The sequence below is a fragment of the Anopheles nili genome, chromosome 3, assembly GCF_943737925.1.
Source record: "Anopheles nili chromosome 3, idAnoNiliSN_F5_01, whole genome shotgun sequence".
In the NCBI taxonomy this organism is placed as follows: domain Eukaryota; kingdom Metazoa; phylum Arthropoda; class Insecta; order Diptera; family Culicidae; genus Anopheles; species Anopheles nili.
The window spans coordinates 65,898,647-65,914,496 of NC_071292.1; the positions used below are offsets into that span (position 1 = coordinate 65,898,647).

Consider the following 15,850-nt stretch of genomic DNA (forward strand, 5'->3'; position numbering starts at 1 on the left):
CCACACGACACTAACAAAATCACCAACCACGCACACCTGATCGCGGAAATCCCGGAATCGATGGCTTCGGTGGGTGGAACACAAACAATGGCGCAAACTCTGGACCTACCGCCCATCACCCAAGAACGACCATGGGCCAAGGAATCCGGACCGGAGGCGGTGCGGTCATTCCCATCGCGAGTGGAATCGGGATGGTGCCCGCGGTTCCTGGCGATCGTCGCAATACCGGTAGCTTGCGCGTAAGTACAACCTGACTAGTTAAAGTACCTTTGTCTCCTCTAAGCCCTCCAACTCACCCGGAATGATCCTTGATGCTCCTGATCGTCCCCGTAACGCTTGTTTCTGTGTTTGTGTATGTGTGAATAGAGCTTTGTTGTAGCCGTGTTTTCGTGGTTTTCCATGCATTGTACCTGATTTTCACCTCTTTAGAAATTCAATAGCCCCGTGTTTGTCACTAATATATGCCCCTGATTCGAAACGTTGTAACGCAGGTTGTAATATATTCACTCGCTGCTAATCCTGGGCACCAATTTACTCTTTCCCAAACAAAGCGCGTTGCCACGATTGTGCTTTGCATTCATGATTGTGACCTAATGATGGGTGGAAACACTTTTCCACCGGGGAAAACTCGCAGCTAGCTGGAAACAATATCCTAATTGAATGCTCCAATCATTGCGTCACAACAAACATTTGCATGTGCATGGCGTGGGCGAGGAAAACACCAAAACCAATCTGGCGTGAAAGCTGCGCGGGCCAGTCGCACGCCGCGAACAAAGACCAGCGCAATGGCCCTGTTGAAGCGCTTTCATTGGTCCCTAATTGAGCGAGTGGCCTGACTTGAGGTAGCCCCGTAGAAAGGTGGCGGAAGGGTTCTGTTACTGGAGCATAAAAAAAAGGATGGGCCCACCGTTTAATGGAGTGTGCGAGCGATCGATTGTAGTGCGTGTTGCATAGTTTGGGGGGCGCTTTGTCCTGCCGCTGACGAAAGCTGCGTGTGATTGCGGTTTGTAATTGAATGAAACCAGCACACGTTGTTTGATTGCTGTTGAGAGTGGAGCTCTGCTTTTCTCGCTGCTTTCTGCCTTTTGAATAAAGCGAAATTTTGTTGCAAAATTTAAAGCTCCATTGCTCTTGGTGAATTTCATCGCAGTTGCATTGGAATATGAATGTGTGATGAAATGATGAACAAAAAATGTGGAAATGAGTGCCTACAATCATGTATTCAAAGCGATCACATTAAATAGAAAAATCTGATTCGATGGAACCGCTCGTGAGTACATTTAAATGCGGTTTGCTAGCGGTTGCAGTTCAACGAAAAAACAACTGCTGTAACTAAACAGTGCACAAACTATTATGTTATTCTCTGCTCCCGTTACTCTCGCCATATCAAACTTTATCTACAGGGCTAACGGTGTATGAATCTCGTTTCAAGCATTTCAGCATTTCCTTTTGTATACGTGGAATGCTAAAGTTGCCAATTGCAGAATTGCTAGATAGATAACATTTACGTATCGATTGGAAAAGTACGAATGTAATTAATTTTGAATTTTAAAACATTTCTGAACCAGCAGCAAATGATACAACCGTATGTATTTATGTTGAATATCGAGTTTTGCGGATATTACCAAAAGATACATAATCTGTTGAGCAGAGCTCGTGCTCGTGGTACATTCACGTTCGTTTACCGTTCGCGCACGTCCAACAATAAATATTTACTTTGTGATATTGTTCTCGTGGTTTGTTTTTCCATTAATCCAAGAGTAATGTATGCATGTTATTCCAATCAACACGCTGCGTCAACACTGTGATACAAAATATTTGAATGAAACATTCCATTTATAAGGGGATGGGTATTTATTTTAAATTCCTTTTAAAGCGATGGATCGAAGCTTTTACCTCGATAAAAAAGCATAAAAAATGACGCGCTACATTATGTTGAGTTTATTAACTCTCTTTGACATTCTTCTCCCACTGCATCGCGCAGTAACAGAGTGTTCCACGAGAGCTCATAAATGCGTGCAGAAACAAAACGAACTGGCATCCAGTTTATTGCAAAAATGTGACGAATAATCCCCTCACAAGGATTATCAAACGCGCTTAACGCCAGCCGGCTCCCAATAATCGTTTTACAATTTCGCCGACTTACTCGTGTGACCTCCCGCGACTTTAAACCACCAACACCTATCTCGTCGGTTCCCAGGCCCCACGATGGGTTTTCTTTTTTCGTCATAAATCGGTATTCATGAAAACTCGGCGACGTTGAGTCGCCTTCGTCGGAAAGGATTACGGCACGCGACGGCATCTTTCTTCTTCTTCTCCATCGGAGCCGCCAACCAATGGAAATGGTTTGTTTTATTGTATTTTTTTTTTATATATTGTTTTCGTATTCACTCTCGTACGAACGCGAGCCATCTGCACCGCGAAGGCACCCTCTGGTGGAGCTCGTGCGCGCGGCAAGCTGTCAGGATGTGTCCCGTTCCGCGAGGGCACGCGATTTATGCGAGAGAAATTGAATTCCGCCACTGCACACGGCGATCCGGCACCCATCGCCGGAGACGCCGAAAGAATGTCAAACCATGTGTCAGCCAATTCACAGCGCCCGCACTACGTCCCCCGGGGCGCTCAAATCAGCGACACGTGTCGGTATGGGCGTGCGTACAGAACGAGAGCGAAAACAGCTGCTGGGAAATGCTGTTGTCGCACTGCTCGTGCCGGGTGACAGCCCGAGGAAAACTTAACCCCGGCTCAAACAGAAAGCTGGGGCCCCCTGTCCAAGGTACCCTTTTTGGGCAGCAAAAAAAATCCACAGGCTTTCCAAGGATAGCCTCCATTTTCACGCTCCCAGACCGACCAAAGGTAGCCTTTCAGGCGGAAAAGGGAAGGAAAACTTTCCAAGCCGCTGCACAAACTTTCAATCCATCACGTTAATCCTTCCAAATGAAGAAATTTCGTCCCCAAAAACGTCCACCAGCAGCTTCACCCGAAAGCTTCACTAATCTGCCCTGCTTTTGGAGGCCGAAACCACAAAACCACCCACCCAAAAACACCCCACCAGAGCCCAAACTCCATCCCACGGTGCACACTGACCTGCGATGATCTGCTTTCAGAGGTTCGTGCGCTTCCACACGGACCCCGGTTACGCCCGGTTGGGCGACCTGGATGAGGACGGCGAGCCAAGTTAACCGATGAACCCCTTGACCCTGCGAACGGGGGATTAGGCGCACCGAGGGTTAGCGAGCTTGGTTAGAGGACCGAGGGTGCGTTGTAAGGCTAAGTCATCACATGAACACCCTGGCGGAACGGATCAATAAGGGCCCGTTGCGAGAACCGCCCTCCATGCAACAGTTTGTGGTGATTTGCGCGTGAACTCGGGGCGATTTTCTTGCGTTACGACGCACTTTGTAGGTAGATTTTCTGCACGCAGATTTTCCGATGAAATACCTAAATCACTCCACCCCGAGAAGCGAGTTTGTGGCGGACACCAATCCAAAGGAGCGTAGCTGTAATCGATTGCGTTTTGTAAATACATGCGAGAGCAGCTTTAAAATTCCCAATTACTCATTCTTCGAATGCTCCGTTTCGCGTGAATCCCTCGCAATTCATCTTCGTAGAAATGATGGCTTGATTGAAAGCTGAATGCTCAGCCATTCAGCATCCGACCACTGGGTTTCGAAATCGCGTTGGGAATGAAATCTGAGAATGCCACCGATTGGGTGTTTTTTTTTTGGTAGCAAAAAACAAACCCACCCTTAAAGAGTCCCCCGTCAGTCTTGAGACTTCCCCAGGGCGATGCTTTGCCGTCTATGTTGGCATGCAAATAAGACCGATCGATACGGATCCGGTTACTTAACGCTCCTCCCCGTTCCCGTGGGGTCGTTTCGAAATTCATAATTCTCTTTCAAGATGAAGCTTCCATGAATCGCGAGATGTGCGCTTTTTTTTCTTCGTGCTGCTATCCCTTTCGCAACTCACTGTCCTGCTTACGAAAACACGCCGTGGTGGGTGTTGTTTTTTCTCCCCCAGCAAGGACCTTTGCTTAGCCTTGCGTGGCTGGTGGGAGCTTTATTTTTCCGTCCCATGACGAGCTACATGTCCAACTATTACTTAGTGCCTGCAAATGGGTCCTTGGGACGTGTCGGGTTAGGGAACGACGATGTAGGCGGCTTCGTCGTCAAGTGCCTCGCACAAACGTCACCTCACACGCGCGCTGAGTAAGCAATGCCATCGACGTTAATCTGTTCGTCCTGGCGAAGGCTCATGTTTGGCGATGTGTGTGTCCTCTTTCTCCCTCTGCAGCCATATCACGATGCTTGTCACCGAGTAAAACGAAATGCTAGAACGATCCATCGCCACCGCGTACCCAGCGACCAAACGTTCGCCTGGGAAAACCGTGAAAAGCGCGAACCGAATCAACAAACCCCCGGGAACGCACCCAGAGCCCCGGAACGGTGCTTCCCGGGACACACGAGCGCGGTGTTTGGGCGCCCGGAAACCCGGAAAGATAGCATTCCTGCAGCCGTTGTATTTATGTGACTTGTTGTTTGCCGTGACGTGCTATGTAAATTTTAGATGAGCTACACCTTTTCTTTAAAACATTCACCTTCCGTTTCGCGGGCCGGTTTGGTGCGCACGCGGTTGCACCTGTGCCCGGGTGCAAATCAACCCAACCGAAAGTAACTTTTCCGGCAACCGGCCTCGGTGGCACGGTGGCTCGAGCTGGGCTGGAAAACAAGCTCCTCAAACCAACACTCATTCCCCTGGTAAACCCTTCTTCCTCCCAACACACGCATACACACTCATGCATCCTTTCCAACTCATCCTGTGGCACGCGAACCGGGCGCTAGCGGACTATGTACAATTTTAACCCACACGTGCCCGGGTATGTGGCGCCCACTTTCCAGGCGTGGGTTCGACATACCGAAAACCACCATACCGAACGCCCGTCCCGGGGCTGATGAGCGGTAGGAAGCTAGAGGAAAAATGTCCAGGCCCAACAAACCGCGAAACTGCACGAACCCGCGAGCTATTCTACGAGGAGGCCATTTTGGCTTTCACCTAAAAGGCGGCCAAAGCAACCATCGTCAGGTGGTTCCATGTAAAGCTGGTTTGGGTTCGGTGCGCCTTCGTTTTCTCTCACTCCCCCGGAAAGGTTCGCGGAAACGGCACGAAATAATTAAGTTTGGAGTTATATTTCTTTTAGAATGACACATCCTTAGAGCGGTAATTAAAATAGATCCTCGACTCGCGAGCACCCTTTGGCGCGGAAGTTCGCTTCTAGGGTTTGTTTTTAACTTTTGCGCGCGAACACAAAAGCGCTAGTTGGATCGGAGTAGAGCGCGTTTTTATTTGATTATTACGATTGTTGAAAATAGTTTGTGATTGAAATCGTAGCATAAACTTTGTTCTGAAAACAACGTGAATTTTAAAAGGACGAATAATTGATCCTCTTTCAGTAAGATGAGGTCTCTTTTCTAGGATGCCAACATTCCCAAAGTAGGCCAGAATGGAGTATGGTGAAATATTCCCCCCATTCCCCCGCGGATTAAAGCACATGTGAAATATTCCCCCGTTCAATGCATGTGCTTTAATCCGCGAATAAACGACGACGTGTTGTTGCAAGAAACTACTTTCGATTCCTTTCTATCGCAATCTGGGTTACATTCCTTCCGTTCCAATGCCCATTTTCATTTCCTTAAACGAAAAACTCAACCACTGCAGCCGACACAGAAGGGGCAGACTTTGCTCGAAATAAAAACGAACCCCAGTTTTCGCGGTACCCATTTCCAACATCCCTATGGCAGGGTGGAGAAAGAAAAGCCCGGGCATCGATTGCTTTACGAACAGCGATGCAACAACGAACGAGGGTGACGCATGAGAGTGCACCGTGCTTCTGAATGCATCGCCATCTTTTTCTCGGAACGGAAAATGCGGCAATGTTTGCTCCATTTTCTCGCTCGCCAGCAACAGTGTGTGTTTGTGTCATTTGCGCTGCGATGATTGCGTTCCTGTCAGATGCACCGCTCGTCAGGTGCCGTGGCTCGGTTTGCGGGACCAGCAAATAAGTGTCACCGTATTCAGGAAGATGGCCGCCGTCGTGGTGAGAAGATGATTGTTCAGGGAGTTGAGGTTAGCTGGTGAGGCCACACATGCCACTTCGAATCCGGCCACCGGGCTTTATAGATAACCGTAGAATTACTGCGATAAAAAGCTCATATATGAGATGCCCGTTTTGTAATCAGATCACATTTATTTCAATGCTTATTTATTCGATGCTTGAAAAGTTATTAACCAACTTGAACAGATGGGCCTTCAAATGTTTCTGTTATCGCTTTGAAATATGGTTGATATTATGTTTCTCACTGCCATCATTTGTCAATTCCATACCCTGCCAGTGAAAGCACATCAAAGGGCTTTTACAACTCCTACCTCATTGCTCGTTCCAGTAAAAGATGATTTCGTATGAAACGAAGTTGTAACAGTAAAGCTTCAATCCCAACGGCAAACTGCAACCACGGATGGTGCATGAAGGGTTCTTACCATTCCACATTGCAGCTCGATGTCGGGACAACAAGTCGTAAATCTCCACCTTTTGTTCGGGGAATGAAAAAAATATCCTGCGTACGGATCTCGTTCCCACGAAACGGACGGAATGGGACGACGGTAACCGATTCCTCGATTATGGCGACAATTTCACTCGAACGCTGCGTGGTATCTTTCGCTTGTACAAGCGAGCAGAAAAAGAAAAAAAGAACTGGATTTGCGAGAAAGAGAGTAAAGAGGTAAAGTAAATTTCCGTAAAAGCCCCAGTCCTTTTTAACAATCGATTGATCGATCGAACGCGATACCACACCCGAAATGACACCAGCGCCGCTCGTGAGTTGCTCTCTGGTGGTCGGGACGCGAACTATGCACGCCCAGACGCCCGGACCGTGGGCTGAGAATTTTCTCCAATCGAGATCCTTCGCTTGCGATGGGATGCAGATGGGCGGTGACACCCATTGGTGGGTGGGAGAAGATGTGTTCTCATGGCGACATTGTTTCGTCAGCGCAGTATCCATCGACGTTGAAGTGAATATTAATTGGACGCATTTGGAGGGAAGAAAAGCACGTCTCTGATCGATCTAACGCTATAGAGGTGAGTTTTCACGGCGCAATGGAAAACTCTCGCCGACGGTAGTTAAAACCATTGCGCATGATACTCTGCTAAAGAGAATTTAATTTTCCACTGATATGGCTTGAAATTAAAGTGTGATGCAAATATACTCCACAAACAGGCGTTCAGTGTCTAAACGACGGAAGTGATTTATTTTCAGCATATGAAATATGCAAACTTATTGAAACACGCATTTCCAATCAACATATTTCCGGAGTTTTTTGTTTGTCCTCCACCTTGGGCCATCGAAAATTAATATCTATTTCCTAAACGCTCGCTTTCTCGGCACACTTTTGCCTGCAAATACGCGAACACATCCGGTCGCTCGGTCTCGGCATGAACCGGGCAGATATGGAGGAGAAACTTTTCCAATTAAGTTTCGATTGTGCTCATCCCTAGCCACGCTCGTTGCAATGTTGCACACGCAAGTGTGGCTTTCGGATGGTGATGCTCATATTTGCTCGAGCTAAACACAAATGCTGCTACACGACTAGCATTTAGGGCTGTGGCGACGTTAAATATCGTCGGCTCGACCGTCGAGCCGACGTTTCGTATCGTCGCCTCGACCGTCGCGTCGACGTCGAGATGCAGTAAAAAGTCGACGTTTCATGAGGATGTTGCCTAGCATGTGTTGCAAATCAATGGCGCTCGCGTAAAATTGAGTGATCATGAAATAAAAAAAAATCCATGTGGAAGGAAGCTCAGGCCCGCCCGTACGCTCTGCTCTCGTTATTTTCGCTTCAAGCTCTTCTTGACCGTGTGGCCGCGAGTGCATGTCGGAGTGGAACATTAGCTCTGAGTGTTCTAAGTGTCGAAACGATTCTCCCCCCTATGCTCTTATTCGTTCTGTTTAGGGTCTTTGTTGTGCTTGGCTGCCTTGCTTTTTCTGCCTCTCTTCCTTTTCTTTGCAAATTTGAATTATTTCGGGTCGAATTAGAGAGGGGAGAAGTTGGAACTGATGAGATGAAGTTTTGTCTTGAAATGATTGAGCGTCGAAAATTTACCGATTCTGCCGTCGAGTCTCATATTATGTGCCCCGTTGCTAACAGTTGACTTTCTTTCTTTTAAGGCCAAATTATGACGCCGATTAAAATATATTTTGAGATCGCTGAGAACCCCATATTACCCATAACGTGAAACTGACTTGAATTTGCCTAGCAAAATACCGTCTCGCAAGTTTGTTTCTGATCTGCACCATTATTTCACGTTCATGGTCGGCACATCACAATCAAAAAGACAGATATTTTTAGTGGATTTAAAAAAATGATTAGGGTATTAGGGTAAGTGTGCTTGGATTAAACTTCTTACAGACTAAATTATTTCTTTTGAGCAAATGAGTAGGAACCATCAAGGGATATGAGCGTAAATATTTCAGTCAAAATCATATGTCTTTGACAATATTAAAAACTAATCTTTCAACAGTCGATATTATTTACATGAAAGTAGAAAAAAATATTGAACATAATAACGGACTTTAACTCAACCTTACAAAAGCGTTATCCATATCTGGCTGGTTTGCAGGGAAGGACTTCCGTTTCCCATGTTTAGGTGATGGAGCTCGGTAGGTAATATATCGATCGGTAATAAATACGTAGGTAATATCCATCGATCCCCCGATATCGTGATTTCCATCGTCAACCAATCATTCATTCCTTATCATTCCGCATACTTTCAATTGTACTGGATTTGCTTCTTCGGTGTTTATCATAAACAGACTTCCTTCGCTAAGGGTAAAACCAATCCAATAGCTTTCTGATCGAAGCGATTGGCTAAATGTACGAATTGCTGTATCTTTTACCAGAAAGCCTACCCTCGGTTGTGAGTAAATTCAATACCATATTTTGTTAATATAAACAAGCACCTGAATCGTTATGAAAATGTGCTTTGCAAACCAATCGTAGAAACAATTGCCGGTCTATGCTTTAAATTGAAGTCAATGAATTTCGCATGCATGGCATCTTATGAATGCATCTCTCCTATAGGAAAAGCTATCGTAAACGTAATTTAGACAATTTCGCGACGATTACAAAATTGATAACATAAATTGTCCCATACGGTTTTCCCTCCGATTTTCTTCTACTGTGTGAGTTGCTTAAATGGCTGAACCATTTTGTTGAAGCATTGGAAAGGGTTAAACTTATTTTGAAATTATTAATTTATTAAGAATGGGAAACCCCTAATTGAAATTCGCTAAATATAAGCGATCGCTACAAACTTCTAGTCGTTGTTCCACGGACATTCCGTTCTGATAATAACATTGAGTGATTGAGCTACGTTAGGGCCGCTCAGTACGGGTTTGAAACTCAAGACGAGTGCGGAGATAGTTTTGGTACAGACAGAACGGAACAAAAACTCGTGACGATACGAGTGACAAGAAAAATGAGCTAGTTTGTGGGAGCTGTGTGGAGCGGGGTGTTGAGCGGTACGCGCGGTGCTCACGACGATAGCAAACACACCCATGCACAACGCTACGGATTGGAAATTTGTATGGATCGAAGAGGTGACAAGCTCATGAAACGTCGAGACGAACGATACATCCCAAATTTTGCCTGTAGTGTATCGATCGACGTTCCGGTGGGTCGCAACAACGTTGCTCCGTACCCGTTGGGAAAGCTGGTGACGTCCAAGAGGAGAGTATGTGAATCATAATTTTCGAACTGGAGTGGCCTCATAGCGCCATTTAGAGCGTTAGCTACTAAAAATGATTGCAACTGCAGCTGGGAAAGCTACTACGATATCGCTACTACGATAGAATCATAGGCGCTGGTGTGGGTGTTATTTATTTATTTAAGCTCACACTCAGTGTGTCACTAGGAGACTGTATTCGGAATAAATTAAAGAATTATTACGCGATCCATGACAAGCAATTGAAGGCGTTTTTAGAACGCCATACTACCTGGAAATGTAGTCAGCGTATTCCGCCCTCATAACATAGTCATAGGTAAAATATAATGTGAGTATGCACTTAATGCTTTATGTGCTTTATGGTTGTTTGAACCACCGTTCTATGCCATTTAAATTGCCATAAGCAATAACGTTTCGTTTGCCTCGCCAAAGCGCACAAGGTGGCCAACAGAAGCATAACCCCCGCAATAATTGGGTGCAATAAAAGTGGCACGATTTTTACAGCACCCATTTTGAGCGCAACCTCACATTAATAGATTCCTTTTTGCTGATTGGATCGCAGCTTTGCCGAAGCTTGGGGACCATCGTAAAACGAGGGGGACTTCTAGCTGGTGAACTGATGGAGAAGAAAACCCCCCGCATGAAACTGACCTTAGCGGTCGCATATTTTTCCATTTTCCATCATATTTCACTCGGCTTGGCAAGGAACTACCGTCACACGCGCTGAACCGTTACTTTGTTGCTGCTAGTAAATATTTTTACTGCTCCTTCTTCGCAAGCGGCTTTACAACATCCGGTCGGGAGTGAGCACAAAAAAAAAACATTTACTCAACGCTTTATGATTGCACCACGGCTTGGTTTATAATTTATTCTGGGTGGTAACGCGAATTGAAAGCTGTGTTTTATCCTTTCGGGCTTCCGTTTCGAGCTGGTGGCGGATACAAATTAGAAAATTGCACATTTAACATCGAGTTTATTCATTATCACTTACTTTGAATAATTATCCGTGAAGAATTAGAGCCGCAATGAACCCCAAAGGATAACGTACAGACAGGATTGATATTAGTACGTAGCACAGACCAATTACAACCTTTAGTTTTTGTGACACACAACTGGCTATTGCTATATAATGCCTCTGTCTACCTTTCTGAATTCGTTTGGAGTTTCATCTAATTGTAAAGGGAGGAGGAGATGATTTCAAAAGAAAAACATATATTTGGATGAAAGATGTTGAGTGCTTTTGATCGGAAAATGGTAGGTTTTACTCTCCTTCCAAACGATGTCGTTGCTTCAAAAAGCAGCACAACCTTAAGCACCATCCAACATCCACCCATCGTGCAGGATTGCAGACCCAGTTCTTTGGCCCGAGATCAAAGCGAGCTGGGCCAGAAGTTCCACCGAATGGGAACGACACATTCCAAAGGTGCCACTGCAGCCAGTCTGCCAGTCGGCCCGGAGGCCATTAAAGCGAATGCGAATGCTTTTGCGAAATCAAACTAGCCCCTTTGTGCTGCATCTGCGGAGACGAGCAGTCACCGCACCGTACCGAACCACTTGAACCAGAGCCGGCCAACCTCAGGAAGTCCAATGCGGTTGAGTGTATGAATATGCGATTGAGCCTTCGGTTCACCACGGGTACCCGATATTCGAACGATAGACCGCTTTCGTCAGCTCCAATGGGACCTGCACTAGGTTTGCTGTCTAGAAGTCTTGCCCGGCTGGGTAGCTTCTGGGTCGGTCAAGATAAGCACACGAGAGGCACCACCGGAGAAGGTCAACTTCTGATTAGCTTGGACGGAGGAGATGAGTATAGGAAAATCACCGGAGCATCATCAAACAAGTTAATCGCTCGACCGCTTAATGGGGAGACAAATGGCAGTTTATTACCGCAATGGGCAGCTGAGAAGGCGAAGTTGGGATGCAAGAGACTTTAAGCGTTTTGAAGCCAACACGCCAAGCGTTTCAGAAGCGTGCGTTACACGGATGTTAGGGCGTTCTTTTATCCACTCTCTCAATAACTCGATAGCTCAAGATGGCTATCCGATGTCGGGTCGCATTAAGATCCTTACCGCATGCAGTACATCAACGCCAGTGGATCAAAAGTATGCGTTCGATCAGCCGGAATGAAGACCCGTTTGCATAATGAACTGTCACCCGTGGTGTCCTGCTGGCTTGGCGTACCATGCCGCAAATAGCCGTGCGGTGAAGTTTGTTCTTTCGAGCTCGTACGGTTAATTTGCATACCATTACGGCGCCTCGATGGTGTCACGACCCCCCGGTCGATGCTTCTGCCAGCTCGCAAGCCATTTGTGGTTAGCTGGTGGATAGCGTCCCGGGTCAGTGAGTTGATTGGCATGGACATTGGGGTGACGAACTGATCGAAAGGAGTCACCCGAGTGCATTAAGCGGGTGAGCTGGAGCTCTCAGTCCTCAGCAATGCATTCTTCGAGGTCGTCATATTCTGTTTTCTTTTCATTTTTTTCCTCGGGAAGACAATTCAATACGTCCTTGCCTGGCAAACGATTTGAGAGCATCGTCCCATTTGGACTGTAGGTCAAGATCGGTACTCCTATTCGAAAGCAATTCCAACCCTCTTCCACAACGAGTGGTTGGAAAATAAAGAAAAACTGACACCCTTATGGCACGAGACCGAGTACAAAATTAAATTAAACGATTCTACTTGCCAGCCGGCGAACGGTATGGTTTCAATTTTTTTTAATGCCCTCTCCGTGCTTATCTACTGCATCCGAGGTGCGCTACTTCAACGGGTTTCCCCCTACTTCAGGGTGGATTTTTTGGTCCCGGTCGAAGGTAGAGAATCATAAAATTACCCTCCACGTCGGGCTCAAGTGGCAAACGAGTCGCGGCTGCACGTGGCATTAAAATGTCCTTGCAGTGCTTTGTCTTGTTTTTTTTTTTGCATACAGCTACTGCTGTTACCGTGTCTATACACGCAACTCCCCTCCGTAACAACGGATACGAACACCGGTGCATTGGATCCTTCGAGGATGGGTGATATGAAAATAAAAGGACACCGTGAGCACTTCCACCGTGGCTTCCGGGGCTCGTTGTAGGGGATAGCATCGGGTACAAATACGGGACGGCAAACACACGGGGAACGTGATTTTTCCTTAGAATCACGTCTTAGGCGCGAACGGGTCCTTTCCCCGTACCCCAGCAATCGGTGTGCCTGTCTCGTTAGTCATCCGGCGACCGAATTTTCATATCGCAAATGGCAGCAAAAGCGAAAGAAAACTTCGTAAACATTGGTGCCGGTTTAGTGGAAAAAAGGGGGAACTTTACTGGAAAGCAATTGTGCGGACGGGGAAATATTTATTTTATTTACTGTCAGTTTTTGTGACGCTAGTCGCTGGGTTCATGTTTCTTTGGTGCGGATATTGAATGTATTGTCATGCAATTCAATGCGTTAGAGAACATACGAACACTATTGAATAAAACATTATATTTTAAACGATGTTATTGACGATTTTCAATAGGAAGGCTGATCAAGCCTTTTATTTGAAAATTGCATATGCTACCAAACACTTTCCGACATCGAATAAATAAAATGTGGACGAAATGTTTCAAGGACAACTTTACTTTTGCCGTAATGTGTGGGTTGTTTGATTAAATCATTTTGTACGTCACCGTTAAACTCTGTTTCATGACAACGGCCTACTGTGATATTTCATACCATGAGTACTTCTTCTATTTCCAAGCCGTATCACCGGAGCATGATGAAAAACCCCCTATAAATCCATTCTTGCCTTATAGCATGATGCTTTGTATTGGTAGTGTTGGCTTCCACGTAGCTCGTAACATGTTGAATGTAGTAGTAGAATGCAGCTTGGATGCAGCATGCAGTCGCGTTTTTTGCGCAAACACCTTATTCAACTTCGACATTTTCTCTCTTTCTCTAATCCCTTCCCGTTCGTTCGTTCGTTCGTTCGCCCGGTCCTGTGTGTTAACTTCGGGAATGCGTTTTCTGCATGAACCTACCTCCGCCACCACACTACCACCCAAAACCCAAACCCCACTCCGATGGATCCCGACGGTATCCTTGCTGTAACTTCATCCGAAACTATTCCGCACGTCGAGGACAGTTCGCCGCCTGGAAAGGATCTCAGGTAGAGTTAACCGAGAAAGAGAGTGGATGAGTGAGTGAGATGAAAATAGTAGGAGAGAGAGAGAGAGAGAGATAGAGAGGGAGAGGCGAAAGAGAGAAACTGAAATACCTGTTCATGCGGTAGAGCTTTTCCACCGGTTCCGTTGAAACTTTGCTGGCAAAAGATTTGCATTTCCGGCTCCACTCCAATACCTGCATAATGGAATATTCGAAAGCGGGTTTTCGCCCACCGTCTGCACATCTACGGTGCCGGGCTAACTTTCGGGTTCGATCCCGGTTTGTTTGTGTTTTGTTTAATTAGCATTTAAAGCAAGCAGTCCGGAGCGCTGATGGTGGGAAAAGTGAAAGACTCAGCTCAGCCGTCATCGTCAGTTGCATCGGAGCGGACACAATTCTAATAATTGTTGAGCAGTGCGGGGAAAGAACCGGTCGGTTTTAGCTGGTCCGGCGTGATAATTGGTTGACTTTTCGGACCTGGCTGGAAGTATCTATAGAAAGTTTTCTGCCATTGAAACCACTCTTCCCGTTCCATTCCCGGAAAGGATAGCAAAGAACAGGAAAGGATAGGATAGCAGATGGATTGTTTAGCAAGGCGCTAATTTACTGCAAACTAGCGACATTTCTCTACGATCGGTGGAATGATACAGGAGACTCGGTTCATGTAAATGGATGTTGCATGTAAAGTAGAAGTATCCTTATGTAACGACGTGATGATTAGAGCTTTTCAATTCATTTGGATTTAATTTAGAGCACAACTTATGTTGAGTTTTCCTTATCATATGTTCATCTACTTCAGGCTTTGATTAAAATAGTTTATTTAGGTGTATGAAGGTTTGTCAAATTTAGGTTTTATAAAGTTTTATATGATCCTCAACCAGTTTTAAAGATAGATAGCTTTAGTTCAGGAAAATGAGCTAAATTTAAAAAAAAATCACCATGTTCCATAATTCCACTACTAACTTTTCTCGATCTTCATCCCATGCAATCTTCTCCTTCGCCATCACACGCAAAATTCCAGGGCTCACTAACGAAGGCATTCCGTATGAGCACGAACTACAAGACACGGGGAAGTGGCGCTAATGGTGGCGGCAGTGGAGCCGGTTCCGACAAAAACAGCGTCTACAGCTCAACCTCACCAACGCCCTCATTCAGCAGCAGCGAGGGTGGTATCTACGCCACCGTCGGTTCGCTTCAGAGCCATCCGGCTTTCTTCCATCATTTGCCACCACCGACGTCGGCGCCACCACCCATTCCCGGTTGCTCGGGGCTGCGGTCAGTTGAGACAGGACCGGCTGGAGCTGGACCTTCGGAGCGACTCAACGCCACCAGCAACCGGGTCAGTGCGCCACCGCTGGATAGCGGACACTCGACACTTCCGAAATACGCCCAACACCGGCGAGTCAAGAGCATCAGCGACATCGAGATTCCCTCCGTTGGACCGGTGGGTTAGCTTGGCAAAGGCACGCAAAGATCATCGAGTGATCCGTGAGAAGAAGTCGAGGGCTGCTAGGAATGATTTGGAAGCGAGACGACACGGACACACAACGATGGAATCCTTTTTACCATCACAACTGCCAACACGTTTGACAATTTGATTCGTTTGAAAGATCTATTTCAGTATAGCTGCAGTATGTAGCCAAATTTGGGTTCATGAAAATACTAGCTGTGTATTAATCGAGCGCGAAATTGTGTGGCTGTATTCCTTTTTACGAGGCCGCATCATTAATTATCCTCAGTAGACTCATTGAACTCGAACTGCCGGTAATGGTTTATGAGGAAACTGATAGCTGAAAAAAGAATCATACAGACACACACTACTCCCCGCTGGGCAGGTATAACGGAAGCGGAACTGCATCCGAGCCAGCTTGACTTCGTCGTGGTTTCACGAAACTGTCGACGTTCGTACTACCCATTTCCGGTGCAGCTTCGTTGGTCAACCGCAAAAC

At 46.3% G+C, this 15,850-nt stretch overlaps 1 protein-coding gene across 1 annotated transcript in view; it reads left to right on the forward strand.

Moving 5' to 3' along the window:
* The window catches only part of LOC128727384 (kazrin-A), a 33,636-nt gene extending 18,282 nt beyond the window's left edge, over positions 1-15,354 (forward strand). The window contains exons 11-13 of the mRNA XM_053821295.1: positions 125-239; positions 13,882-13,905; positions 14,923-15,354. Coding sequence (XP_053677270.1) covers positions 125-239; positions 13,882-13,905; positions 14,923-15,354 — 571 coding nt within the window. The remainder of the gene's footprint in view (positions 1-124; positions 240-13,881; positions 13,906-14,922) is intronic.
* Positions 15,355-15,850: the final 496 nt, after the last annotated feature.